We start from the raw sequence: 27,327 nt of genomic DNA, 5'->3' as shown, positions 1-27,327 counted from the left end.
TTAGAATCAATTTGTTACAACTGATGGAAAGGAATGATGTTTTAGCCTTAGTACCGCAGATGCTTTCCTATCGAATTGAAATCAGTTCACAAGATAATTGGAGCCTCTATAATCCACAGCAGCATAATCAAAGGTAAACTGAGATTTTATGAGATAAATGGAAGGGAATATATTTAGATTCTGTTTGATCTATGCTGGTCTGTAGAAGAACAGATAATTTATTTCCCACCTCTTGACAATGCTTCTCTCAAGACCTAGAGTTTAATAAATATCAATAAACAATGCATCGCCTTTAATGCCAGCATACACAGTTCTTTTTAATTTGCTCAATTTGAGTTTCTCTTCCCAACTTCTGTTGGTTTCTTCAGCAACACAGACATAGTAGCTAACTTGTGATTGGCTTACATTTCTGGGAGTACAATTTATATATGACATTTCATTTTTAATTTGCTTTAAGTTACTAGTTTAAGAAATCGCAAATTTTTACCATCAACAGCTAGAGCTCTATGCAGCAAATCCTTAGCTGCACGAACAACAGCAGACACGACAGAAAGGGCTCTGCTGCAGTTTTTATCTTCCTCATTAGCTTTGCTAAGTAGTTGCGATTGTAGATCTCCATCAAACTCACTCCTGTAAGTTAAAAGAGAACATATTAAAATGGTACGCAATAACAAATTACATCACATCTATTATGCATTGTAATCAAAACACTGTAAGGTAAGCTATTCTATTCAAACCAAAGGCCAACAAGTCATCATGCTGTAGAAAAGAGCAAGATCAATGAATATAAACAAAAAACAGCTTGGATTTTTATTATTCCAAGTCCTCCCAGACCAGTAGACAAAGGAAATATAGCAACAATGTTTTAATCGATGTACTGTCAACAGGTAGGGACTCCAAAAGTTTCTATGGGGAGCTATAGAAAAAAAAATTCTGAGTAACAGTTCTAAAACAGTGATTGCTGATAAATGCTCCCAGCTTTGAAGGCAAAAAAACCTAAGAATTTTCACTCCTTACTACAAGTCAATCACTCATTTTGTAAATGGGCCAGCATGATTTTCAAGCAAGATGCTTATGTGTTCAACTGGTTCCCAGTAACTCAACCACAACTTCCATCAAATGTACGGCAGCAAGACTATAATAAGCCTATCTGTAACCTAATTAATGCTTTCCACTATTTTGTCATCCCCATTTTTGATATCTCCTAAATTACTCATTGTTTATCTAATCCATTAAAAATTGCCCACTTAAAAAGTACACTATGGTCTCACTCCATCTTTTCCTTTGCAGTATTCCTCATACCAGCTCTCACATGCCATTTAATTCAAGATGACTGTGTATTCACTACAACCTATCATTTCAGTTTGAACAGAGGAGTTTGTAGTCCCATTTTAACATCCGTGTGAACCTCCTCTGGACTCTCTCCAAAGACAACACATCCCTTCTGAGATATGGGGCCCAAAACTGATGACAATACTCCAAGTGTGGCCTGACTAGTGTCTTATAAAGCCTCAGCATTATCTCCTTGCTTTTATATTCTATTCCCCTTTAAATAAATGCCAACATTACATATGCACTCTACCACAGACTGAACCTGTAAATAAACCTTCTGGGAGTCTTGCACAAGGTCTCCCCCCAAGTCTCTCTGCACCCCTGATATTTTAACCTCCTCCTGATTTAGATAATGGTGTACACGATTGTTCCTCTTCTCAAAATGCATTATCCATTTCCCAACACTGTATTCCATCTGCCACTTTCTGCCCATTCTTCCAATTTATCCAAGTCCTGCTGCAATTGCATTGCTTCCTCAGCACTACCTACCCCTCCATCTATCTTCATATCATCCAAAAACTTTGCTACAAAGCCATCAATTCCATTATCCAAATCACTAACAAACAATGTGAAAAGTAGCAGTCCTAATACTGACCCCTCAGGAATACCACTAGTCACCTGCAGCCAACCAGAAAAGGCCCCCTTTATTCCCACACACTGCCTTCTGCCTGACAGCCATTCCTCTAACCTTGCCAATACTTTTCCTGTAACGTCATAGGATTTTATCTTGTTATGTAGCCTCATGTGTGGCACCCTATCAAATGCCTTCTGAAAATCCAAGTAAATAACATCCTTTCCTTTGTCCACCCTGCTTGCTACTTCCTTGAAGAATTCTAACAGATTTGCCAGGCAAGATTTCCCTTTACAGAAACCATGCTGACTTATTTTATCATTAGTCTCCAAGTACTCTGTCCCATCCTTAATAACAGACTTCAACACTTTCTCAACTACTGAGGTTAGATTAACTGGCCTATAATTTTCCTTCTTTTGCCTTCCTCCCTTCTTAAAAGAATGGAGTGACATTTGCTATCTTCCAGTCCTCCAGAACCATGCCAGGATCAAGTGATTCTTGAAAGATCATGAACAATGCATCTGTTAGCTCTTCAGCAACCTCTTTCAGGACTCTGGGATGTCGTCCATCTAGTCCAGGTGACTTATCCATCTTAAGACCTTGAGTTTGTCTAGCACATTTTCCCTTGTAATAGCAATGGCACTCACGGACCACTGCAGACTGCTGATGTCTTCCAGAGTGAAGACAGTTGCAAAATACCCATTAAGTTCATTTGCCATTTCTTGTCCACCATTACTACATTGCCAGCATCATTTTCTAGTGGTCTAATATCAACTTTCACCTCCCCTTTACTCTATAGTAACTGAAAAAACTTTTGGCATCCTGCTTTATATTACTGGCTAGTTTGCCCTCATATTTCATCTTTTCCCTTCTTGTAGCTTTTAAAGTTGCCTTTTGTTGGATTTTAAAAGCTTCCCAATCATCCAACTTCCCACTCATTTTTGCTAGCTTATATGCCATTTCCTTGGCTTTTATACAGTCCTTAACTTCCTTTATCAGCCACGAGAACTTTTTCCTCTGTGGGACATAACTATCATGTACCTTGTGAACTATTCCCAGAAACTTCAGCCATCATCCCTGCCAGCACCCTCTTCCAATCCACCTGGACAAGCTCCTCGCCCATGCCTCTGTAATTCCTTTTATTCCACTGCGATACCGATACATGAGTTATGTTTCTCCCTCTCAAATTGTAGTACCAGTTCAATCATATTATGATCACTGCCTCCTAAGGGTTCCTTTACATTAAACTCCCTAGTAAGATCTGGGTGATTACACAACACCCAACCTAAGATAGCCTTTCGCCAAGTAGGCTCAAGCACAAGCTGCTCTAGAAAGCCATCTCATAGGCATTCAACAAATTCCTTCTCTTGCGATCCAACACCAACCTGATTTTCCCAATCTCCTGGCATATTGAAGTTTCCCATTACAACTGTGTTATTACCCTTATTACATACCTGTTCCAACTCCCTTTGCAATCTCAACCCCACATCTTGGCTACTATTTGGAGGCCTACTTATGATTCCCATAAGATTTTTTTTTATCCTTGCAATTTCTTAAACTCCACACACTGAGATTCAACATTCTCTGACCCCATGTTGCCTCTTTCTTAAGAGGTAATTAAATCTCTTACCAATAGAGCCACACCACCACCTATGCCTTCCTGACCATCCTTTTAATAGAAAGTATATACTTTGATGTTAAGCTCCCAACTATGGCCTTTGTTCAGCCACAACTCAAAGATGTCCATGTCATTCTGACCAATCTCTAATTGCACCATGAGTTTGTCCACCTTATTCTGAATACTATGTACATTTAAATACAGCACCTTCAGTCCTACATTCTTTACCCTTTTGAATTTTGCCTCTGTGGTTCAATTTAACTCTTTGCACTGTCTGCACCATTGGCTTGTACTTACATTCATGATGCACCAATCATCTACTTGTAAACCTGTCGGCTCATCCTCAGGTCTTTCAAATTGGTTCCCAACCCCTGCCATATTAGTTTAAACCAGTCATGCTAAATTCTACGTGGACTTTAGCATGGCATTTGACAAGGTCTCGCATGGGAGATCGCTTAGAAAGGTTCAGTTGCTTGGCATTCAAGATGAGGTAGTAAACTGAATTAGACATTGACTTTGTGGGTGAAGTCAGAGGGTGGTGGTTGCTTTTCTGGAGGCCTGTGGCTGGTGGAAAGCCATTAGGAGTGGTATTGGGTCTGTTGTTGTTTGTCATCCTATCAATGATCTGAATAATAATGTGGTTAACTGGATCAGCAAAATTGTGGGTAACACCAAAATTGGGGGTGTAGTTGATAGCGTGGAAAACTTTCAGAGCTTGCAGTGGGATCTGGACCAACTGGAAAATTGGGCAGAAAAATGGCAGATGGAATTTCATTCAGACAAATGCGAGGTGTTGCACTTTGGTAGGACCAACCAGTCTAGGTCTTACACAATGAATGGTAGGACAGTGAGTAGTGCAGTAGAACAAAGGGATACAGGAATACAGGTCATAATTCATTGAAAATCCCTTCACAGCTAGACATGGTCCGAAAGAAAGCTTTTGGCACACTGGCCTTCATAAATCAAATCACTGAGTCTAGGAGATGGGATGTTATGTTGAAGTTGTATAAGATGTTGCTGAGACCTAATTCAGAGTATTGTTTGCAGTTTTGGTCACATAGCTACAGGAAAGATGCAAATAAGATATATATGTACAGAGATCATTTATAATAAGGACATTGCTGGGACTGGAGGACCTGAATTATAAGGAAAGATTGAAAAGGTTAGGACTTTATTTCTTGGAACAAAGAAGACAGGAGAGATTTGATAGAGGTATACAAAAATCTACTTTCGATTCAAGATGGCAGCGCGCAGCAGCCATTTTGGAATGAATATCTGTAATCTGTCAAGTAGGGAGCTGTGTACAATCCTGATTTGATGGAGGTGGACGTGTGAAGCACGGAGGAACATCTGGTTAAACTTCTGAAATGCCTGTTTCGCTGCTACTGTGCGATCGGAAAAATCTCTGGGAGGAAGGCCCCGAATCCTCGGCTTTGCCTGTTGCTTGGCGGCTGATGCCGGGGTCGAAGCACTCGGCAGAGATGGTGCTCGGTGTCGGAGGGTCGAAGTTTTCGGATGGGCTCGGAGTTGGCTGTCGTCATGGTTCCCAAAGTGCTGCATCGGCAAGCTGCGGCACTGGAGGTTCATGGCAGGAAGTTTTTCTTCCTTCTACCGTCTGCGTGAGATGATGGACTGTCAGGACTTTGAGACTTTCTTTTAAACCGTGCATGGACTGCTCTTTATCAGATTACGATATTGCTTTGCACTGTTGAAACTATGTGTTATAATTATGTGGTCTTTGTCAGTTAGTCTTTTATCACTTATGGTATTATCTGCACTGTTGAAACTATATGTTAACTTTAACTATATGTTAACAATGTGGTTTTGCGTATGTCTTGTAGCTTTAGTTTTGTCTGATGGGTCTGTAGCTACTTTCTGGGGAACGTGCTAAGACGGTAGCGCGATATCCATATGCAGCAGCCTCTCCAGACTCTGGATTGGGGATTACAAAACGTAATGTGGTTTTTCTTGTGTGGTCTGTTTTGTGCTTTTTCATGACATCATTCCGGAGAACGCTGTCTAATTTTTAACTGCATTGTATTTGTGGTTATAAATGACAATAAACTGAACATGAATCTGAAAATTCTGAGAGGTACAGATAGGGTAAATGCAAGCAGGCTTTTTCCACTGAGATTGGGTGGGACTACAACCAGAGTTCATAAGTTAATGGTGAAAAGTTAAAGGGGAACACGAGGGGAAACTTCTTCACAGTCTGGAGGCAGAGCGGAGTAATGACGACGCTAAACAGCAACTCCTTTCCTTGCATCTTCGGAAACAACTTTATTTCCATCTTTAATATCTTTTCAGGGTTGTTTTTTTTTTGAAGACCCTGACCTGGAGTTACATACCGACTTCAATTCTTTGCAGGAATGGGACTTGCTCTCAGGGTTTCATAACTGGCTGTTGTTGTTTGGCATTCCAAAGGCTCAGCCTAAGAGTCCAGCTCAGATTTGGAAGCCTAGAATCTCAGGGCTCTGGAGACAGGCGGAACGAGGGTTGGTCTCATGGCAGGAGACCCGTGTGTCATCGGGAGAGTTGAAATATCTATGGCTGTGTGCCCAAAGATCTGAGATCTTTGAGATCTTCAGGCACAGAGCTTGAAAAAAGTGATGTAACAGACTTTTAACATCGTAAACCAGCAAGTTGTCTGTTATGTCTCCCCACTCGCCGGGAAAACAGAGACCCCTCTTTTTCCCTTATTAGGGAAAGAGAGAGAACCTGTGGTATGTCGTAGACTGGGAGAAACACAAAGTCTTTGGGGTAACTGCAAGTCTGCGTCTTTGCTGTTCCTTTGCTCACACTTGAGCGCTCAGTGGCAGGTGTTGACGATTTTCTCGCCGGTGTGGGAAGGAGTCATTGTTGCTTGCTGCCGCTTAGGCACCGGAGGGAGGGAAGCTGAGGGGAACTTTGGGGTTCTATCATTTAACTGTTGTTCTGTTTTTGTGGATGGTTGCGAAGAAAAAGTATTTCAGGATGCATATTATATACATTTTTCTGACATTAAATTGAACTTCTGAACTCAGAGGGCCGTAACAGTGTGTAACGAGCTGCCAGCGCAAGTGGTGCGTGTGAGCAGGATTTCAATATTTAAGAGAAGTTTGGATTGGTATGTGGATGACATGGGTATGAAGGGCTATGGTCCAGGTGCAAGTCGATGTAACAAGGCCATTTAAATGGTTCAACACAGACAGACGTGCCAAAGGGCCTGATTCGGAGCTGTACTTTTACATGATTAACCAGATGTGATGAGTAGAGGCAATGTTCCCTCTAGAATTTAAATTGCACACAAAAGGTTGTCACCACCCACCCCGTTGGCATGTTAAGTATATTTCACAATTGTACAGATCACATTTCCTTTTCTGGTTTCTGATACGGATGGTGTTGACAACTTGGACTTTGCGATGTTTGGCTTGCAGATTTTGGAACTAGCTTATTTATATTATCTTTATTGAAGAAATTAATCAGTGCACACGTCACTGGGCAAAAAATTGCACAGCACAAGATTTTTGTGCACACTAGTCATTATAAAGGGAACCTAGAGTATAGGTAACCTCTACATTTCAAGAATGTGGGTGGAAAATGGGGATTGGACAGATGTTATCTTTCTAGCAAACTCTATATCTCATGATCTTCCACACTGCAAAAATATTGTATAAAGTTGCATCAGGAGAGTTTGAAAAATAAGTTGTGTTTCCTTTCATCTCTCCCACACCCCACTGAGAAATTTATTTCCTACCTTGAGTTTTTGTGTAAAGATGTGTGAATTCTCTCAGGGCACTTTCTATCACCTGAGTGGCAGTATGTAGGGGTTACCTGCATCTTTAAGGAGGCAAATTCAATTATCTAAGCAACCAACTAAGATAGTTATCTAAAAATAAAACCTGCAGGGCTATAGTGTGAGGGTCGGTAAAGGAAACTAACAGGTTTACGCTTATACATAGACTGTAAGGACTCAATGAGCTGAATAGTTCCTCCATGCAGTAACCATTCTGTGATAAATGCATCAAAATCTAAATAAAACAAGGTCAAAATATAAGTGGACTAGAACACCACAATATGTTAAGTAATTTCTATATGCATCATATGTGTCCTTTCCAATACAGCTTCATAACAAATCTGATTGATTTTGTCAGCTTTCTAAAAAAATCTAAATTTAAAAGGAATAAGGATATTTCCTCTTACCTGTAATAAAGTATCTGAGGGATCTGACCTCGCGTTTGATTAGTTCCATTACTGCTGAGGCTGCATGTACTAAAAGTGAATGTTACACCATCTGGGCACTGAACAGTAGTCATCCCTCCATCTCCATTTGCAGTCCTACTTCCATAGTTCCTTAGACGTACTGCATATTTCACATTTTCCTAGAAATACAAAATGCTTCCAGGAATTACTCAGAATCCTGATTAATCCTAGAAACTGCACAAGACCATTAATGCTGTGCTAACACACAGCAGATTCTCATTTAGCATTTTCAAATTACATTCCCAAGGAGAACCAATTTGCCATAGAATTTCCTGATGCACTATGTTCTCTATATGCATCAGCTAAATCACATCTGTTCAAACATACAGTTACATACCTTTAAAGGGACAGGCTTATCCAATCTGATCTCTGCCATATCACTAGATGAATCATCAGTGCTGTAGGTACCTTTCACTAGTTCTAAGGAAGTCCACCTGTGAGAATGTGCTGAATCACCAGTGTGCTCACTCTGCCAATAAAGCGTAATAAAGAGATCAATGAATTCCACTCATAACATTTATTCAAAAGTAGAATGATTTCCTAATTCAAGCCAAAAATAAAATTAGTACACTTACATCATCAACCAACACTTCTAGCTCATATTCATGAATGCCACCTCCTCCATATACATGGTATCCAACCACAACTACACCAGGTTTGTCGACAGAGAAACAGATTGCATCTGGTGACCCATTACCAGTATTCCAACTTCGACCTTGGCTAGTTTTAATAAACCGGTTTGGTGTAGCTTTGACAGAGTGAAGGGAACTCAATCCATCAACCTGTGAAACAAAGCAAAATGTTCTAAATTTGTTTTCAACTAAATATAGATTTTTTACAGTCTTCAGTAAAATTCCAAAAGCAGAATGTGGAATATGTATTAAATTATTAAATTCACATATAATATTCAGCAATTAGCTTTTATGCTTTATGTTATAAGAAATGGAAGATAAATCTATATACCAAAGAGTGACGCCATGGAGAACAATGCACAATTTTTACTTTCACTGACTTTTGGATTGAAAATTATATTAAATTTATATTTAAATTGAAATCTTCATTTATGAAACAAAACTTAAGGAACTAAAATGCCATACAAGTCTTTTCTCACTTTCTTTTCATTGCTGTCTCACTTGGAAACACAGAATGTCAGATCTAATGATTCAAAAAGGTTGATTTCTTGAAAATATAACATTCAAATAATTCTTTCTCAGTAAAATTGTAGCAAAGTATGTATTATGTTGAATGGATGTAGTTCTGGCATGAGTCTGTGTACCAACATTCAATGCCTGTAAAAAGGTATTCACCACGCCCCACCTGAAAGTTTTCATACTTAGTTTCACAGCATTGAACCACAGTGAATTTAAATTAGTTTTTTTTGACACTGATCAACAATAAACGCCTGTCACATGTCAAAATGAAAAATGATCTTAATTAATTACATATATGAAAAACACAAAATACTAGATTGCAAAAGTATTCACCCCCTTTAATATGACACACCAAATCATTACTGGTGCAGCCAATTGATTTTAGAAGTTAGTTAAATGTATACATTATTAGTTAAATGGAGATCACCTGAGTGCAGGCAAAGTATTCAATTGATCGTAGTAAAAATACACTTGCATCTGGAAGGTCGAACTGCTGGGGAGTCAGTTTCCTAGCAAAAACTACACCATGAAGACAAAAGAACACTCCAAGCAACTCCACGAATTTCCAAGTCACTGAACATCCCTTGGAGTACAGTTAAGTCAATCATCAAGAAATGGAAAGAATATGGCACAGCTGTAAAATCTGCCTAGAGCAGGCTGTCCTCAAAAAGTGAGTGAGCATACAAGAAGGGGTCTTGTGAGGGAGGCCAACAAAAGACCTATGACAACTGTGCATACAATTGTTGCCTGGGTGCTTCCAGAAGGGTAAGACAAAGGAACACATACCATCCTCAAAGGGATCAGAAGTGGAGAGAGTGAGCAATTTCAAGTTCCTGAGTGTCAAGATCCCTGAGGATTTAACCTGGTCTCAACATATTGATGGAGTTATAAAGAAGGCAGGACAGCGGTTATATTTTATTAGGAGTTTGAAGAGATTTGGTATGTCAACAGATACTTTGAGAAACTCCTATAGATGTACCATGGAGAGCATTCTGCCAGGCTGTATCACTGTCTGATATTGTGGGGGGGGGGGGGGGGTTGCTACTGCACCAGAATGAAAGAAGCTGCAGAGGATTGTAAATTTAGTCAGCTCCACCTTGGGTACTAGCCTACAAAGTATCCAGGACATTTTCAAGGAGCGGTGTCTCAGAAAGGTAGCGTCCATTACTAAGGACTTCCAGGACCCAGTACATGCCCTTTTCTCATTGTTACCATCAGGTAGGGGGTACAGAAGCCTGAAGCCGCACTCTCAGCGATTCAGGAACAGCTTCTTCCCTGCTGCCATCCAATTCCTAAATGGACACCACTGAACCCTTGGACACCACCACACTTTTTAAAAAAAATATTTGTTTTTTTTGCACGATTTTTAATATATTCAATATATGTATACTGTATAAAGTGTACTGAATAAGATTTATTTCTTATTACTATTATTTTCTTCTATATTATGTATTGCATTGAACTGCTGCTGCTAACAAATTTCTGTCACATGCCAGTGATAATAAACCTGATTTCTGATTCTGATTCTGATTCTAAAGTCAGAAGAAAGAAGGTTCTACAGTCTGACGAAACCAAAATTGAGCTTTTTGACCATCACTCTAAACGTTATGCTTGCCATAAACCAAACACTGCACATTATCAAAAACACACCAACCCTACCGTAAAGCATGGTGGTGGCTGCATCATGCTCTGGGGATGTTTCAGTGCAGCAGAACCTGGAAGGCTTGTGAAAGTAGAGGGTAAAAAGAATGCAGCAAAACACAGGGAAATCCAGGAGGTTAACCTGATGCAGTCTGCAAGAGGATTGCAACTTGCGAGAAGATGTCTTTTTCATCAAGGCAATGACCTCAAGCATAAAGCCAAAGCTACACAGGAATAACTTAAAAACGAAGTTAAAACCTGGAGTGGCCAAGTCAGAGTCTAGACCTCAATCCAATTGAGAATTTATAGCTGGACTTGAAAAGGGCTGTTCACTCATGATCCCCATGCAATCTAACAGAGACTTATCCAAACAGACTCAAGGCTGTAATTGCTGCCAAATGGCATCTATTAAATACTTATTTGAAAAGTATGAGTAATTATTCAATTATTTAGTGTTTAATAACTATAATAAATTTAGACCAATTTGTTGAAATTTGTTTTTACTTTGACACAAAAGAACCTTTTGTTGATCTGTGTCAAAAAAGACAAATTAAATGCACTGTGACTCAATGTTGCAAAACAATAAAACACAAAAACATCCAAGGTGGGGGGGGGGGGGGAAATACTTTTTATAGGCACTACATAGAGAATGATGTCACAAATATAACTTAAAATGTTTTCAACTTATGACATCATTGACATATCATAAACAAGTATAAATTTATTAATACGATATTTCACAAACAAACAAGAATCACAACAAATATTAAGAATAATAGTCCACAGACTTGGATTCATACCTCAGATCCTAGTGCTGATGCAGTGAGTTCACTCACTATACTAGCAAGAAGACCACATGTATTAGAAACCAGAAGAGGAGAAAAGAGTTCTACCTCTCTTCTGAGACTCTTTCGAACTGGAAGTACTACAATGACCAACATTTTTTCCAGCACTTCTCGAAAGCTGGTCATACTTGTAATATTTTCTTCAATCTAGGAGAAAATATTATTTTTCTTATAGTCAAGAATTGTTTTTCAGTTCAGTTGAATTTTTACTATTTGTTGATATTCCTTTTAACAAATATATACCTTGTAACTGTCTCAATAATTTAAGCAAAAGCCACAGAGCTATATATAAAAAAAATCAAGTTGGACTTTTTTTTCCTGTGAATTTGACCCCATTTCAATCTCTGTGATTTACATACACTATTCTGTAGTATTTTCTTTTAACATAACCACAAGGCTGCAAACCAAGCTTTACAATTTTACTTTGGTCATTCAAATATATAAAAGGCCATAAGACAAGAGAATTAGGCCATTCAGCCCATTGACTGTGCTTCATAATCTTTGATGGCCTTACTAATCAAGAACCTATCAACCTCCACTTTAAATATATTCGATGATCTGGCCTCCACAGCCATCTGACTATCTCCACCACCTGATTAAAGTAGTTCCTCCTCATCTCTGTTCTAAAGGAATGTTCTTTTGAGCCTGGACCTACTGGTCCTAGATTCTCCCACTGCACGTCCTCTCTATCTCACCTTTCAATATTCAATAGGTTTCAATGAGATCCCCCCTTATTGTTCTGAGGTTCCAGTGAGTACAGGCCCAGTGCCATCCAATGCGCCTTATATATTTAACCCTTTCATTCCTGGGACGTAAAACACCATTACAAGACCAGAAAATGCTGGATAGAATCTTTGACTCAGAACATTCACCATTTCTCAATCGATAGATGCAGCTCGACTTGCTGAACAATTCTCGATCTCTTTTTAAATAAACATCAATTACTTTTGAAATATATCGAGTATCAAAACATAGACTTTATTGACTCCTTTTGATGTATTAACCAAGACTTAATTCTACACTATCATGTCCCGTTGAAGTTAATTAGTTGCAGATCTTTAACCAAAAGAAAAATGCTGCTCTTACCTGGCTGAGCTTCTCCATATGAGATACGAGTAGACCAAATCTATGAGCCATGGCAGATTCATTCTCTGTGCTAGACTGCTTCACCAAGGATCGAAGCAATACCTCACCATCATAAGCAATGGGAAGGATTGTGGTCAGTTTGACTGAAGAGTGGCAGAGTGCAGACATGACTGCTGCAAGCAACCGGCTACTTGATGTCTTGAAGTTTGCTTCCTGTATATCCTATTAAGGGAAAATTACAAAATTTAAAAATAAGGGGCTTTCCCCCCCAATAAAAAATTAGGCATCCACTACATACCATTAGATTAATAGTGAAATTTTATCAGTGATATACAATAATTAAATTTTGGATATAGCCCCAAGAATTTTTTCCTTTATTTTATGCGGGAACCACATAGTGAAAAATAAAATTGAACCTAAAATAAACTAAATATTTCATATATATTACTGAAGATATAATAAAGCAGAGCTCCAACTAGAAAGAATGCAAATCTCAAACATTTGCATTTTGCTAACACAGGGAAACTTCAGGAATTTAAAATCTGCAATACACAAGAGACAAAAGTGATGGAAAACATTTTAATATATTTTAATTAGTTAGTTCTTAGGAAAGCACAAATAATGAGGGCAGGGAAATGATGAAATTCAGGAATGATAAAATAATGTTTCTGTAAAGGGAAATGTTGCCTGACAAATCCGTTACTGTTCTTCGAAGAAGTAACAAGCAGGGTGGACAAAGGAGAGGCAGAAGATGCCATTTACTTGGATTTTAAGAAGGTGTTTGATAAAGTACTACACAGGGCTGCTTAAAAAGATAAAATTCCATGGCATTACAGGAAAAATACCGGCATGGATAGTGGAATGGCTGACAGGCAGGAGGCAGTGAGTGTGAATAAAAGGTGCCTTTTCTGGCTGGCTGGTGGTGACTAGTGGTGCTCCTCAGGGGTCAGTATTGGGACTGCTACTTTTCACATTGTTTGTCAATGATTTAGATAACAGAATTGGTGTCTTTGTGGCAAAGTTTGTGGATGGTACGAAGACAGGTGGAGAGGCAGGTAGTGCTGAGGAAGCAATGTGATTGTAGTAGGACTTAAACAAATTGGAAGAATGGGCAAAGTGGCAGATGGAATAGAGTGTTGGGAATGGATGATAATGCATTTTGGTAAAAGGAACAAGAGTGTAGACTATTATCTGAATGGGGGAAGTTTCAAACATCAGAGGTGCAAAGGGACTTGGGAGTTCTCGAGCAAGACTCCCAGAACGTTAATTTACAGGTTCGGTCTGTGGCAAAGGTGGCAAATGCAATGTTGGCATTTAGTTCAAGGGGAATAGAATACAAAAGCAAGAAGATAAACCTGAAGCTTTATAAGACACTAGTCAGGCCACACTTGGAGTATTGTCAACAGTTTTGGGCTCCATATCTCAGAAAGGATGTGTTGACATTGGAGAGAGTCCAGAGGAGATTCACGGGGATGATTCCGGGAATGAAGAGGTTAACATGGAGTGTTTGGCAGCTTTGGGCCTGTACTCACTGAAATTTCGAACAATGTGGGGCGATCTCATTGAAACCTACTGAATGTCGAAAAGACTAGATTGGGTGGATGAGAGGATGTTTCCTATGGTGAGGGTATCCAGAACTAGAGGGCACAGCCTCAAAACTGAGAGAGTGACCCTTTAGTCAGGGAGTCATAAATCTGTGGAGTGCTCTGCCACAAATTGCAATGTGAGGCCGAGTTCATGCATATATTCAAGGTGGAAGTTTCCTGATAGGTCAGGGCATCAAAGGATATAGCAAGAAGGCAGATGCAGGGAGTTGAGTGGGATCCAGGATCAGATACGATGGAATGGTGGAGCAGACTGGATGGGCTGAATGGCCTAATTCTGCTCCTATGTCTTCTGGTCTTCGGAAGGAAATATCATAACTAAGGCTAGACAGCTGAAGGAACAGTTACCATTGGTGACACATTATTTCAAATTAATTTATCTGGTTTAAAGTGAGACAGAAGAAATTTAAAGAGAGCTGAGAGACAAAAGAGGTAGTGCCAAAAGAGAAGAGTCAGAGAAAGTAATACGGTAAAGTACAATTAGAAAGCTTGACAGTCATTGAGACATGTAATCAGATTAAAAAGGAGCAAAGGGATACGGATCTAATGTGGATTTTGGACAATTGGGTACATAGGGACCAATATATTTAGACAACTAGGCGGCTGCCCCAATTAACTGAAGTTTCAGGGAAGTGGTTAAAAAGGGTATAAAAGAGACAAATTACCACTTAACTGAGAAACAATTCATGTAGTTAAGTGAAATACAAAACAAATTAGAACACTACAAATAGCTCTTCAGTACAATACAACTACATTAGTTCCTAACAGTTATCAATGGAGCAATTCATCCAGTGTAAGCAGCCACGATTTGATTGGCTGTGAATGAACAAAATCAACACACACACCTAGTGCTGATAATGGACTGCGTTCATATAAAGTAGTTGACAATTGCATCCTCCAAATCTTCACTGCTATTCTAACAAACAAGATGATTGTTGATACCTTTGTAGTCCCTAACTTAATGAAGTGGTGAAATCATATTCTGGCTTCTCTTGAATGCTTGCAACTACATTGAGCAAAACAGTTCCAAATTGTTTTACTCCTTATTTTTCCACCAACTATCAGTGACAAAAATCCTTGCTTTTTGAACACAAACACGTGTAACTGACGCTATTTAAAAACTGTATGGTGTAATGCCTAACACAAATCCCTACAGCAGATTACATTACTGAATACACTTCAGTGAACTCTATGCTATTATATGCACACAAAAATGAATTTAAGTACTTGAGTTTTGATTTTAATTTAATAGACAAGCAAATTCAATTAACGAAAACCTTTATGGTCTCTGCAATGCAAACCTTAAATTCTGCGTCAGGCATTACAAAATATTACGAAACTAAACCTGATATTTTATCACATTGAGAGACGCAACAAAAACTAGAAAAAAAAATCAAGTTATTGGGTCCTCTCTCCAACTGACCTGATCTAGACAATTAAGCAAGTCACATAGACATGCCCACTGCAATCCCGGGGTAGGATAAAAAGAATGAAAGCAAGCTGTAAAGGTGTTGTGGCATTCCTGAAGAACAGTTTCCAGTAATGTCTTGGGTTGTGAATGGTAGCCATGAGGATCATTGTCAAGCTTCAACATACAATGGTCAACTCCTTCTGATAAAATCTTTCTCAGAAGAGACCGAGTCTTCCCTACACATTCTGCCAGTTTGCTTGTTTCCTCCACTGCAGCTTTAGCACCAGCTGTAACAGAACATAAAATCAACATACTTAAATATGTTGGTGTGAATCACAATTGTCATGGTATATATTAGTGAACTGGAGAATACCAGATGTATTTTCCAATATACAAACTCCTACTGTGAATACCTTGCACTCAAACTGGAGGCACATGCTTTTTCAATGCTTTGTAGGGAGTCTTACCTAATGAATACCTAATATTTATTGTAAGCCACAAACAAAACAGAAATACAAGAGTATTAGAACTGGCAGTACTAGTATTGTCATATAGCATTTCACCAGTTAACTACTGAAGGAAGTAGTGATCTTATAGCAAATGGGGAAAAGATATAAATGCAATCTAATTTTTGCTTTTAATTTAATTTCAGCATATGGGCATTCCTGGTCAGCCTATCACTAATTTTCTTAGTAAAGGTGGTGATTTTCCATCAGCTTGCACCACTGAAGTCCTTATGAACTAAGTGAAGGAAACAGCTGTCATGGGGGGAGCGGGGACTGAAGATGAAAGTAGAGTTTTTACTGCAGGCAGCCAGAACTAGTTTAATATGACATTGCAATTGCAATCAGTGCAGACATTGTGACTCAAAGGGCCGAATCCAGTGGTGTATTTTTCTAAATTTACATCTTAGATAGAAAATATACATGCAATCCTTAAGAAATGTTGCAAGCCAAGGAGAACTTGATATTTAAATATTGAGACCTTTCAACCAACTACTTCAAAATGAAAATTGATGTGAGGTGCAGCAGAGGTTCCAACTGAGATATTTAATTCCAATTAAGGTATTTAATTTTAATGGCAAATGCAATGTATGACAAGAAGGAGACTACGCTAAAGAACAGTTGGATCCACTAGCATTTAATATATACTTAGGGCCAATGAACTTATCAGGTTAACCATCATAATCTAAAACCAAATAATGAGGGATCAGATCACTTATACCCAAGAGTCATATCAGTTTGCATTTCTGATAGGTTCTGTAATATTATCAGGGCTTTTTGTTTTTTTTTTGTTGAGTGTGTGTGTTTTTTAAGTACAGCAATTTGCTACATATAAACACAATTATTGGGTGATGCAGTGAAATACTTTAATTAAAATGCTAATTGAATTAAAGACCAGTGTGACTACCGTTGAGAATGTTGCACCAAATAAAGAAAACAAAAATCACATCCTGAAAAATTACCCAAGAACTGATACTTAATGGGAAAAATCAACAATTATCTTTGCTATATTCTGGGCTTCATACTGTACCTGATATTGGGTAAATTTCGCAGATGTAGACACGCAGCAGTCGCAGGCAACAAGTACCAACAAATTTTAGACGTTCCAAATCAAGCAATGTGGCAGTATATTGAAAGCCTTTTAACCCCTGAAGCTCCTCCACTCCCAAAACCAGGGTCGTCCAGCTCCACTGAAGAATGCTCAGCAGTGATTCAAAACACTCCTACATATAGAAATAATAGATTTTATAAAAATATGTTATCTCTATTTTTACTTGTGTACTCATGAAGGACAAATTCAATTTTGTTTTTAGAATGAACGATACATTAATCAACAAACAAGCAGACTATAAACTAGCAATGAAAATTAAGGCTTTTCCATCCTCCAAGAATGAAACAGATTTCTTGTAACAAGATACTGTCTTTGAAGAACAAATTGAATAGCACTCATTGTCATTATGCCTTCACAACACTAAGTATTAAAGTTACAGTGACAATCTTGTATTTCTAATTGTAATTACTACGAGGAAAGCATCAACAAATATGGTCTAATTTTGGAGTTTAATAAAGAATCGATGATTTGCAGCAATGAAAAGGTCTGGGAATTTGGAGGATGAGAGGGAGTGCAGTAGGAGAAGTAGAAGTTATAATAAGAAACATTGCAAAACTAACAGTGGAGAACAGTGGGCCAAGATACAAGTGTGACAGGGAACTGTCTAACTCAGATTTAAACAAGGAAAGCAAAATGCTCACAAGCACCCTCAGTTCATAATCCGTTCAAATTGGGTGCCCAAGCACGTAACTTTGAGCTAAATCAGCTCAAATTTCAAGAAATTATGCATTTAGCTTGCTTAAAATGTTCATCTTTTTTTGCCATTTAGATGAATTATTTCTTGTCTTTGGCTTCCTTTTAACAGTAAGTACAAATGCATTAATCCATCCTACTCTTGCCCAACTCCAAACCAAACAAGATGAACTTTGTGCATGTTAATGCATATATATATAATTATTCCAGTTCTCCACTCCACCCCATGTTCTCATTTAGATTAGTCATACAAAAGGAAGTTTGAGACCAGATAAACACATGAGAAATTTGTTCCTGAAAATTTTACAGAATGCAATAAAGGGAAGCAAAAATTTAGAATGTGGGTTGACAAATTCTTCAGACCAATTGAATCAATTTTATTTTCATCTGGATAGTGGCCTCAATTACTTATTAGTATTTGAATGAACACTAAGTGCTTGGGTATTCAACAATAAAACCAACAAGTAATCCCTTTCAACATCTACACATCTATTTATAAACAATACAGTCGGCCCTCCTTATCCGCAAGTTCCGCATGCATAAATTCAACCAACCGTGAATCGAAAAAACCCAGAAGTGTTCTTCCAGGACTCATTGTTCGCCTCACATCTAATTCATTTACTACTTTGTTCCTGTGAAAAAATTGCTCCTAAAAAGCAATTATGTGGTCAAAGCAATTCCTCAAAGGCTAAGAGGGAGCGTAAAGTGCTACCTCTCACCGAGAAAGTAGAAATATTAAATCTTTTGAAAAGTGGCATGTCGCTTTCTGAGGTGGGCTGTAAGATCGGTAAGAATGAATTGAGCATTCGCACAATAAAGCAGAAAGAAGCTGAAATTCGTGTAAAGTGTTAGTGCTACCCGTACAACAGCAAAAATGGTCTCTGGTTTGTGATTAAGTGCTTGCGAAGACTGAGAAAGCATTAAGCGTGTGGCTAGAGGACATGTCACAGAAGCATATTCTTGTCGTTGGCAAAATTATATGTGGAAAAAGCTCAGTCTCTATGAGCACTACTATGATGGGATTGATGAGAGTGAGAGAAAAGAGTTTAAGGCTAGTAAGGGATGACTGGCTGGCTATGTGAAGTGCTACAGCCTCAAGAATGTAAAGATCACTGGAGAATCGGCATCAGCTAATGCCAAGGCCGCAGCGGTGTTCCCAAAGGAGCTCAAGAAACTCAGAAGAGAAAGGCGACCTTCCAGAGCAAGTCTTCAATTGTGATGAAACGGGTTTGTTCTGGAAGAAGATTCCTAATCGTACCTACATCCATAAGAGTGCCCAGCAGGCTCCGGGGTTTAAGGCCTGGAAAGATCACCCTACTCTGGTGCTATGTGGCAACACAGCTGGTCACATGATCAAGCCAGGACTCGTTTACTGAGCAAACAGTCTCTGGGCTCTTAAGAACAAAAACAAAAATTGCCTACCTGTATCCTGGCAACACAACAGGAAGGCTTGGGTGACAGCGATCTTGTTCTTGGAATGGTTCTACCAGTGCTTCATTCCTGAAGACAAGAAATACCTTGAAGAGAAGGGGCTGCCATTCAAGGCCCTCCTAATTGACAATGCTCCCGGTTTTCCTCGATCTGTCTGCTTTGCCGATGATAATTTGGAAGTGATGTTCCTGCCTCCTAAAGGCTGATTTATACGTGCGTACGGGCTACGCCGCAGCCTGATTTTCATTTCTGTGTCGCTCTATGCCGTAGAGCAATGCATGAGCAATGCGCTAAAACGCTAGTTGGCAGTGGGGTTTCTATGCCACTGTGTTGAGTTTCTTCGTGAAGGACATGGACGAGGAAATGCATTTCAAACATTTTTGCATGTCAGCAGGTAGATTTGACGATTTAGTTCATGTATTTTGCATCAGTATACAGACATGGTGAAGAAGCAACTGGAAATGCATAGGAGGAAATGCGATGCTACCAAGTCAACCAATCACAGTTATTGCGTTCTGCAAAGCCGCAACGCGTGAACTACTTTTTTGGGGAGGTGCACATCACCCTAAGGTGTAGGGTACGTGGTACCTACAGCGTAGATGCGACACACAAGTATAAATCAGCCTTAACACTATGTCACTGCTGCAGCCACTTGATCAAGGCATCATCAAGTTAATTAAGGCGACTTACACCCACCTCACCTTCACGAGGATTTGTGCTGCCCTTGATGCTAACCCTCACTGCAGCATCATGGATTTATGGAAAAAGTTCACAATTGCAGATGCAATTGTGCTTATTGCAGAGGCTGTAGACGCCATAAAGCCCGAGACGGTCAATGCTCATTGGAACCCACTGTGGAGTGAGACAGTCAATGATTTCAGGGGCTTCCCCACTACTGATGCAGAAGTCAGGGATATCCTGAAAGTTCAAGGGACGTTGGCGGGGAAGGCTTCTCTGACATGATCGAGGACGACATCGAGGAACACGGAAGAGCATAGAGAAAACCTTAACAACAAGGAACTCAAAGATCTGCTGAAATCCTCTACCGAAGATGATGATGATGATGAAGATTTACAGGAGGCAGCGCCATCAATTTGGACACGAAAAATTTGCAGCAGTTTTTCAACAGGCGCAAGTTTTAAAGGATATGATTCTCGACTACAATCTTCTGATGGAACAAAGCCTCCACGTCACCCAAAGGGTAATAACATGCCTAACAACCACTGCAAGATTTGTTTGATGATGCAGAGAAAAAGAGACAGCTTCCTATAACAATATTTCCAAATAAAGCATCTGCAGTTCTAAAGTCTCGACGTTCCAACGCTTGAAGATCCTCAGCCCTCAACCTCCACAGTTCCTGATTTTAGTATTATTGAACCTCCTCCAAAGCATCCTTATTCTCAACTACTGTACAGGTATTACAAGTTTTACTCGTTGTTTAATCATTGATCACGTTGCGCCTCGTTCGTTCGCTGCTTGTGTTGTGAGTGAGAGGAACATGTACAGATTTTTTTCTTGTCAAAATTCCCTAAACATTACAGTATAACAACTACTTACATAGCATTTACATTGTATTAGGCATTGTAAGTAATCTAGAGATGATTTAAAGTATACGGGAGGATGTGCATAGGTTATATGCAAATACTACGCCATTTTATATAAGGGATTTGAGCATCCGCATTTTTGGTATCCGCGGGAGGTCCCGGAACCAATCCCTCGCGGATAAGGAGGGCCGACTGTATTTATTTTAACAACTTTAGCTGAATAGTTCAGGAATTAATTTTCTGACTGGCTTTGTACAAGGAACTATTAGTAACAATTCAACAATGAAATCTGAATTTGAAACATATTGATAGAAGATTAGAGAATCTCATTTATTTGTACATCTTGATTCCAATATAATAGTTCTAGACAAAAATTTAAATTCTATTTTGTTCACTCACCACTGAGACAGTTCTGGCAAAAGTTCTTCTCAAAATATGTACTGGTTCACTAGGCTGTTGTTTTCCTTTCCCAGAATTGCCATCACTTGATGGTAACCTGCAACCCAGACAATCAAATTCAGCACTATTTAAATAGAGAAATCAATCAGCCATATTATAAATGTAATAGAAATGCAAGTGCAATATCTCAATAAACAAGACATTTACTATTTGAAATGAAAACAAACCTGTACAATAACTGTGGTATTTGTCCTGCATTCACGTCGGTCCCATTATTGGACTTCTTTGAGCTTTTGAACTGGAAAACCACACTGTAACAGCAACATTTATATTCTTAAAGCAATGAAAAAGTAAGATAAAATAGTAGAAAACAATTTATTGAAACTTTCTCGCAGCTTCTTTATTCAAATTGGCTCACACTTAACCTAAACCAAATCTGGTGCAAGTCTCTTGCATGAAAGTATGTTTTTAAGCTGAACTGCGCTCAAACCAAATATCTGAAATAAAATCACCTGTAGATTTAACATTTCAACAAAATTTTGTTTTTATCCTTCTTTCCCTCCAGACACGTGGTACTTCAGCTTCTTGAAATCTCCAGCAATATTTTTCTAAGGTTTCAGTTAGTTTCAATTGTACTGTCATTGGGAATTGGCTCAAAGCACAAACTATTAAACAGTTGTACTAACAGGGAAATACATTTACACTGCCATTGCATTGTACAAAGCATATAGCTTTAAGACACAAGAATCATTTAAATGAATCTTCCATTGAAGCAAGCAGTGACCTGCAAAATTCAATATCCAGAACAAACTGTAGCGACATGTTTCATCTGGAAAGTAAAACCGCAGCTGATAGAGAATTGGTTAAAAAAGAATTCCTACCCATCATCAGTGGTGATAGAGGCTTGTCCATGGGAACCACAATCACTACTGGGTCCTGAAACTCTTGCCCAAGCCACATAACACCAGCCTGCCTGCAAAAGCACAGGCTCATCAAACATCATTGCATATTTCTCCCTGCAAAAAAGATGTATGAAATGAATATGGCATAAAACAAATTCTTTAAAACATAATACACAAGAAATACTGATTGTTATAGCTTTCATGCTATTTAGATGGAAGGGATCAGTAGACTCTCACAAACTAATACAATTCAGCTCCTGTTCAAGTCATATTCTTTTGTACACTAGCAACAAACTGCAACTTTGAAATAATGTGCCTTGTTAGATTGTGGATTTAGATATATTGCAGGTATTATCATGTTTACAACTGTTCAAACAGCCCTTTGCTTAGGAAGGACAAATGGATTCTGAAAAAGGACTGGCAATCCCACACAGGGGTTCTTCGAGATATGGGAACAAAGTTGATATGTGGCATTAGGACAAACTCTTGTAAGTAAGATAAAATGAAACTTATTTGGTCTAGGTGCCAAAGTCACACCACTTGTGATTGTGATGTTAGCTCAATTATTAAAAACAATTGTAATAACTGTGAAAGTGTACAGGATTCCATGGCTTGGTACCCATGACCCAATATTATCAGTTATGTTTTGATATCAGAGCATAAACAAGTATTAGCCCACTAACGTTCTTTCAAACTTTTCGATAAAAAGAAACTAACAGACAAGTTGGTTTGATGAAATGATCACTTTTAGGGTAAATGAAGCATATACCTTGCAGCACAATCATAAGCAAGTACATCAGTTTCTGCCAGCAGGTCACCATCTGTTTCATGATCTCCTCCATCAGGACCCAGCTCAAACAGCTAGATTAATAAAAAGTATTTTTGAAAAATATTAAAGCAGGTTTATACATTCTATTTAAATTATTGGATTATGTTCAAGAAATTCTACACAAGTACCCATCTATCAGTTTTTCTTGTTTAGTGCACAAAATTAGATACATGATTAAATCCAATTTTCTTGTAATTCTTCAGCTAACCCAGCAACCATTCAAATTGCTGTGGGACAACAGAAAGGTTGCCTTTTAGTCCTATATAATTTAGTGTCTTAGCATAATCTCTTCTCTCCCCAATTTATATAGTTATAAACCTTTTTATGGGAATACAGTGTACTTCCTCTTGATATACAGAACACAGTTGAATTGCAATCATTTTGCTTCCAAGAGATATGAACTATTACTTGCTCCGTTGATTACCTCACCTTGATTTTAGCTGTGTATTCACCTCTCCCACCAAACAAGCCAAGACCTCCAAGCAGTATATCTGTATCTGCAGTAAAGCGAATGGCTTCCACAGAATGAGCAGAATACCCCCAGCCACCTCCATGACCTAATTATAGATACAAATATAGTGAATACAAATGCTTTCTAAGTAGCAAACACAAATAAATGATATATGCCAACTTACTTTCAAATCTATTAACCACACTATAATCCTCCTTGGAATAAACTTTAGTAACCGCTTGTATCTCCTCTTCTGTATTCATAACACCCATTTTCAAGTCCTGCATGGCAGCCAATGTATCCAAACAACCTGTTTTCACATTTAAAGAGAATTACTCAGGAAAACTGAAATGCAAAAACATGCACTACTTGTTTTATTGGGCCAAAAAGTTCAACTAAGATGATGCCAAACTTATCAATTTTTTCACTTCCTCTACATAAACAGTACACAATGAAAGTACACACATACTAATCATTCTCAACACCAATAACCATGAAACATGGCATTTCACCAAAGCTGAATGCTCACATTCTGGTTCACCTATTATCCTTAGGGAATGAAGTTTGCCATCCATATGTAGTAAGGCCCATGTAAAACTCTGAGTCCAAAGGAGTCTGTCTTCCCAATACAAAGGCAATAAAGGATGTACAATAAATGGCTGGCATTGCTAGCATAAAGACACATAATAACTGCTCAAGGAATCAGGCAAAAAAAGGAACTAAACATGAAAATTACAAGATCTTGATAATGATTTTACTAGTTAACTCTTCTCTCTCTCTCAAGAGAGAGAGAAAAATGGATATTTCTAATTACAAACAGCAAGGCATAGACTATGAAGCTCTGAATAGATGAAAGCATGCTACTAATAATCAGTTCTTAAAATGAAAACACAAATACTAAAGTCTAGGTAGACTTGAGGAATCAAAAATTCAGACAGCATTGATCTGAAGCAGCAAGGGTACCCATGACAACAAATCTGTTATGAGATACGAAACCCAGTTCAAGTAATGCTGAGGGATTAGGAGGCCTCATAGAAGCTCTGAGTATAGATCATTCGGATTTTGAGAATGAAAAGTAGTACAGCATTTTTGGATGCCAGTCCTTGATTGTATGTGACAATTTGGACAGGAATGCAGTTATTATATTGAACAAAGATCAGGTGTATACTGAAGGATTGTCACTTCATCAGGACAATGATATATAATTGCTCTCTTCAAGTTTTATTTCCATATTACAGTATCAGAAATAGAGAAAAGTAGTCTGAAAATATCATGAGTTCAACACAGAAAATCATTTAAAACTGTACTTCCTTAAAATTGTTGTTACAAGTTTAACGAAGTTCTTGCAAAAATCAACTGAGTTTTGAAAACAGCAGCTAAAGTCATAGAGTATTGATCTTTTTAAACAAATGCCGTTGTATTAATACCCTCATACTGCACTTGATATCCAAAACCCTTATTAAACTAAAATTACAAACTTTACAATAAATATTGCATTACTGCAGAGATCTAGATGAATGTACATACTAATTATTCATACCTAGAATGTGTAAGGCCCCATGAGACCTTGTAGTATTTGCTTTAGATCCTGTTGGGAGTGCAAGCTCCGGACTCAGTATATTACATCTACTGTGCATTTCTGATCCTGCTGGAAGCCTAGCATCCGCTGTAACTGCATTGTAACACCAAACTTCTTTTCTACCTGGTATAAATCTTGAGACAAAGAAGAGTCTATTAATTTCACTTCAACTGAAAATTCATACACATTTTTTTTAAAAATAACTCACCAGAATTAACACTATATAGTAGGCCATTCAACTTTCTAGTCTATAGTCTTCTTTGGTAGTCCTTGCACATAATGGTCCATATTTTCTTGGATCTTCCTGTGAATCTTTTTTTTTTTGAGAGTGGTAATGTATAGCAAACCAGATTGGTAGAGGAATTTTGCACTACAAATATTGAGTGCAAGGCCCACCTTCCCATGTGCTTTAGCTTAACTGTACATTGGCTTAAAGGTCAACTTCTGAATGTACACAAAATCAAGTTCCGCATGCATACTGGAACTAAAAAACTGAAGTTCAGACGCTCTTGTTTTTGGATCTCCCTAATGATGCAGTCAAAGACTACATATAGTGATTGGCCATCATGAAGTTCACAATCATCATATCTTCAACATTGCTCCATACATTAATTTCCATTACATAAACAACAAAAACATAGGTAACATGATGGACGTTTTAAAATTCCAGATATCAGAACTTCAGCAGAAGTATTAACTGCTCTCAAAGCTTTGGTATTTTGTAGCTTGGAAATAACATTTTGATGTCTTGTCAGTCAGCCGTGGAGGCAATAAGAATAAAATAGAATGGTATGGGATGGGTCAAAGGTGCTCATAACTAAGTGGATAAGGTCAAAGTGCTCCTTCTAGCAGTCATTGACTTCTGCTACAGACTGTGGGATGAGGCCTGTAGTTATCTTCCACACTGCTGAAGAACCCATGACTGCCATGACTATCAGCATGTTACTGAGCCTCCAACACATTTTCCATCCACCAATTGGCCTTTCAGCCATAGGTTTTCTGCTGTTCTTCTACCTTCAGGTGCCTCTGAAGCTGTTTCTTTCCCCTTAAAGAATGATGAATTAGTGAACATCAAGTCAATTTTCCCAGTTGTTCTATCCCCTCTGGTGCCCTTGACTATCAATGCATTACCAAAAATATTTTAAGAAATTTCAAGTAACCCAACATCCACAGTCTCCCTGAGAGGAAGATTTAACCAACCCAACTCTAAGAGTGTGATTTTAAAAGGAAATTATTTATGCATTCTCAAAAAAAAAATGCTGCAAATAGGAATTGAAATGCAATGGTAAAATCCATGGTGAATTCACATACTTGAAAATATGAAAATGCCATGTCTGGTTTTAAATTCAAGGCCACACAAAACCTGGGTGAATAACATGGTTTTGAAGAATTTTGGTAAATTTCCCCATTGGGCCCAAAATTTACAAGTAATTGTTTCCAAACAATGATCAACAATCATAATTAATGAAACTTGTTTTTCAAAGAGTGAGGGAAGGCGGTAAACGAGTAGTGGCAAAGCCATGGAAATTAGAATGGAAGACTGTTTAAAGAGAGGTTAGTAAATCCATTGCCCAGTTTTGTGGTCATTCTAGAGAAAGTTCTAACATATTTTATTCATTTCAAGTTCCTAAATATCATTCATCTTGTGGAGAAAGAAACATTGATGAATAATATCATTTTCTCTATCTGTAAGTTCAGGGTTTATATTTAACTATTTTTACAATGGGATTGCAGAGAAATGGGAAATTCATCTTTAGCGTAGCATTCAAGCTAATTAAAGTGCCAAAGCTGTATTTTAGTTTGCTCATGACACCACAGTTGCTGGCCAAATCGAAGATAGTGCACACAAGAGATTGAAAATCTGATTGAATGGTGCAACCACAGCAGCAACCTCTCACTCGGTGTCAGCATAATCAAAGCGCTGATTATTGACTACAGGATCCATGAGTCAATTCCCATCAGGGGATCGGGGGTAGAGAAGATCAGTTGCTTAAAATTCCTTGGCATGGTCATATCAGAGAACCTGTCCTGGGACATGCACATGAGTGCCTTCACAAAGAAAGCATGTTCTTAAAGGTTTCTGTAGATTTGGCATGCCACTAAAAACTTTGACTATCTTCTATGGATACACAGTGAAGAATATTCAAAACTGGTTGCATCATAGCCATGAATGGAAACACAAATGCCCCGGATTGGAAAAGTCTAAGTGGTGGTTATAGCCCAGTTCATCACAGGCAAGGCCTTTCTCACCACTGTGTACATTTATGTGGTGTGCAGCCACAAGAAAGCAGTATCCATCACAAAGGCCATTCTTTCTTTTTGCTATTTACCATATTATCAGGTTCAGGAACTATCATTACCATACAATCATTAGGCTCTTGAAC

The 27,327-nt window shown here is 38.4% G+C and overlaps 1 protein-coding gene across 12 annotated transcripts in view; it reads right to left on the bottom strand.

Annotated features, from left to right (window-relative positions):
- The window catches only part of mycbp2 (MYC binding protein 2), a 207,641-nt gene that overhangs the window by 86,456 nt on the left and 93,858 nt on the right, over positions 1-27,327 (bottom strand). For all 12 annotated transcript variants that reach the window (XM_059970411.1, XM_059970399.1, XM_059970401.1 and 9 more), the window contains 15 exons: positions 24,905-25,077; positions 23,549-23,674; positions 23,343-23,470; positions 22,854-22,945; positions 22,064-22,198; positions 21,410-21,493; positions 21,183-21,279; positions 17,035-17,227; positions 15,514-15,788; positions 12,487-12,708; positions 11,356-11,547; positions 8,339-8,545; positions 8,101-8,232; positions 7,704-7,882; positions 488-630 (listed from right to left, as the gene is read on the bottom strand). In XM_059970411.1, the coding sequence (XP_059826394.1) occupies positions 488-630; positions 7,704-7,882; positions 8,101-8,232; positions 8,339-8,545; positions 11,356-11,547; positions 12,487-12,708; positions 15,514-15,788; positions 17,035-17,227; positions 21,183-21,279; positions 21,410-21,493; positions 22,064-22,198; positions 22,854-22,945; positions 23,343-23,470; positions 23,549-23,674; positions 24,905-25,077 (2,378 nt within the window). The remainder of the gene's footprint in view (positions 1-487; positions 631-7,703; positions 7,883-8,100; positions 8,233-8,338; positions 8,546-11,355; positions 11,548-12,486; positions 12,709-15,513; positions 15,789-17,034; positions 17,228-21,182; positions 21,280-21,409; positions 21,494-22,063; positions 22,199-22,853; positions 22,946-23,342; positions 23,471-23,548; positions 23,675-24,904; positions 25,078-27,327) is intronic.

This window comes from Hypanus sabinus, chromosome 5 (assembly GCF_030144855.1).
Source record: "Hypanus sabinus isolate sHypSab1 chromosome 5, sHypSab1.hap1, whole genome shotgun sequence".
Taxonomy (NCBI): Eukaryota; Metazoa; Chordata; class Chondrichthyes; order Myliobatiformes; family Dasyatidae; genus Hypanus; species Hypanus sabinus.
The sequence above is the reverse complement of the archived record's forward strand: the minus strand, read 5'-3'. Positions and strand labels throughout refer to the sequence as shown.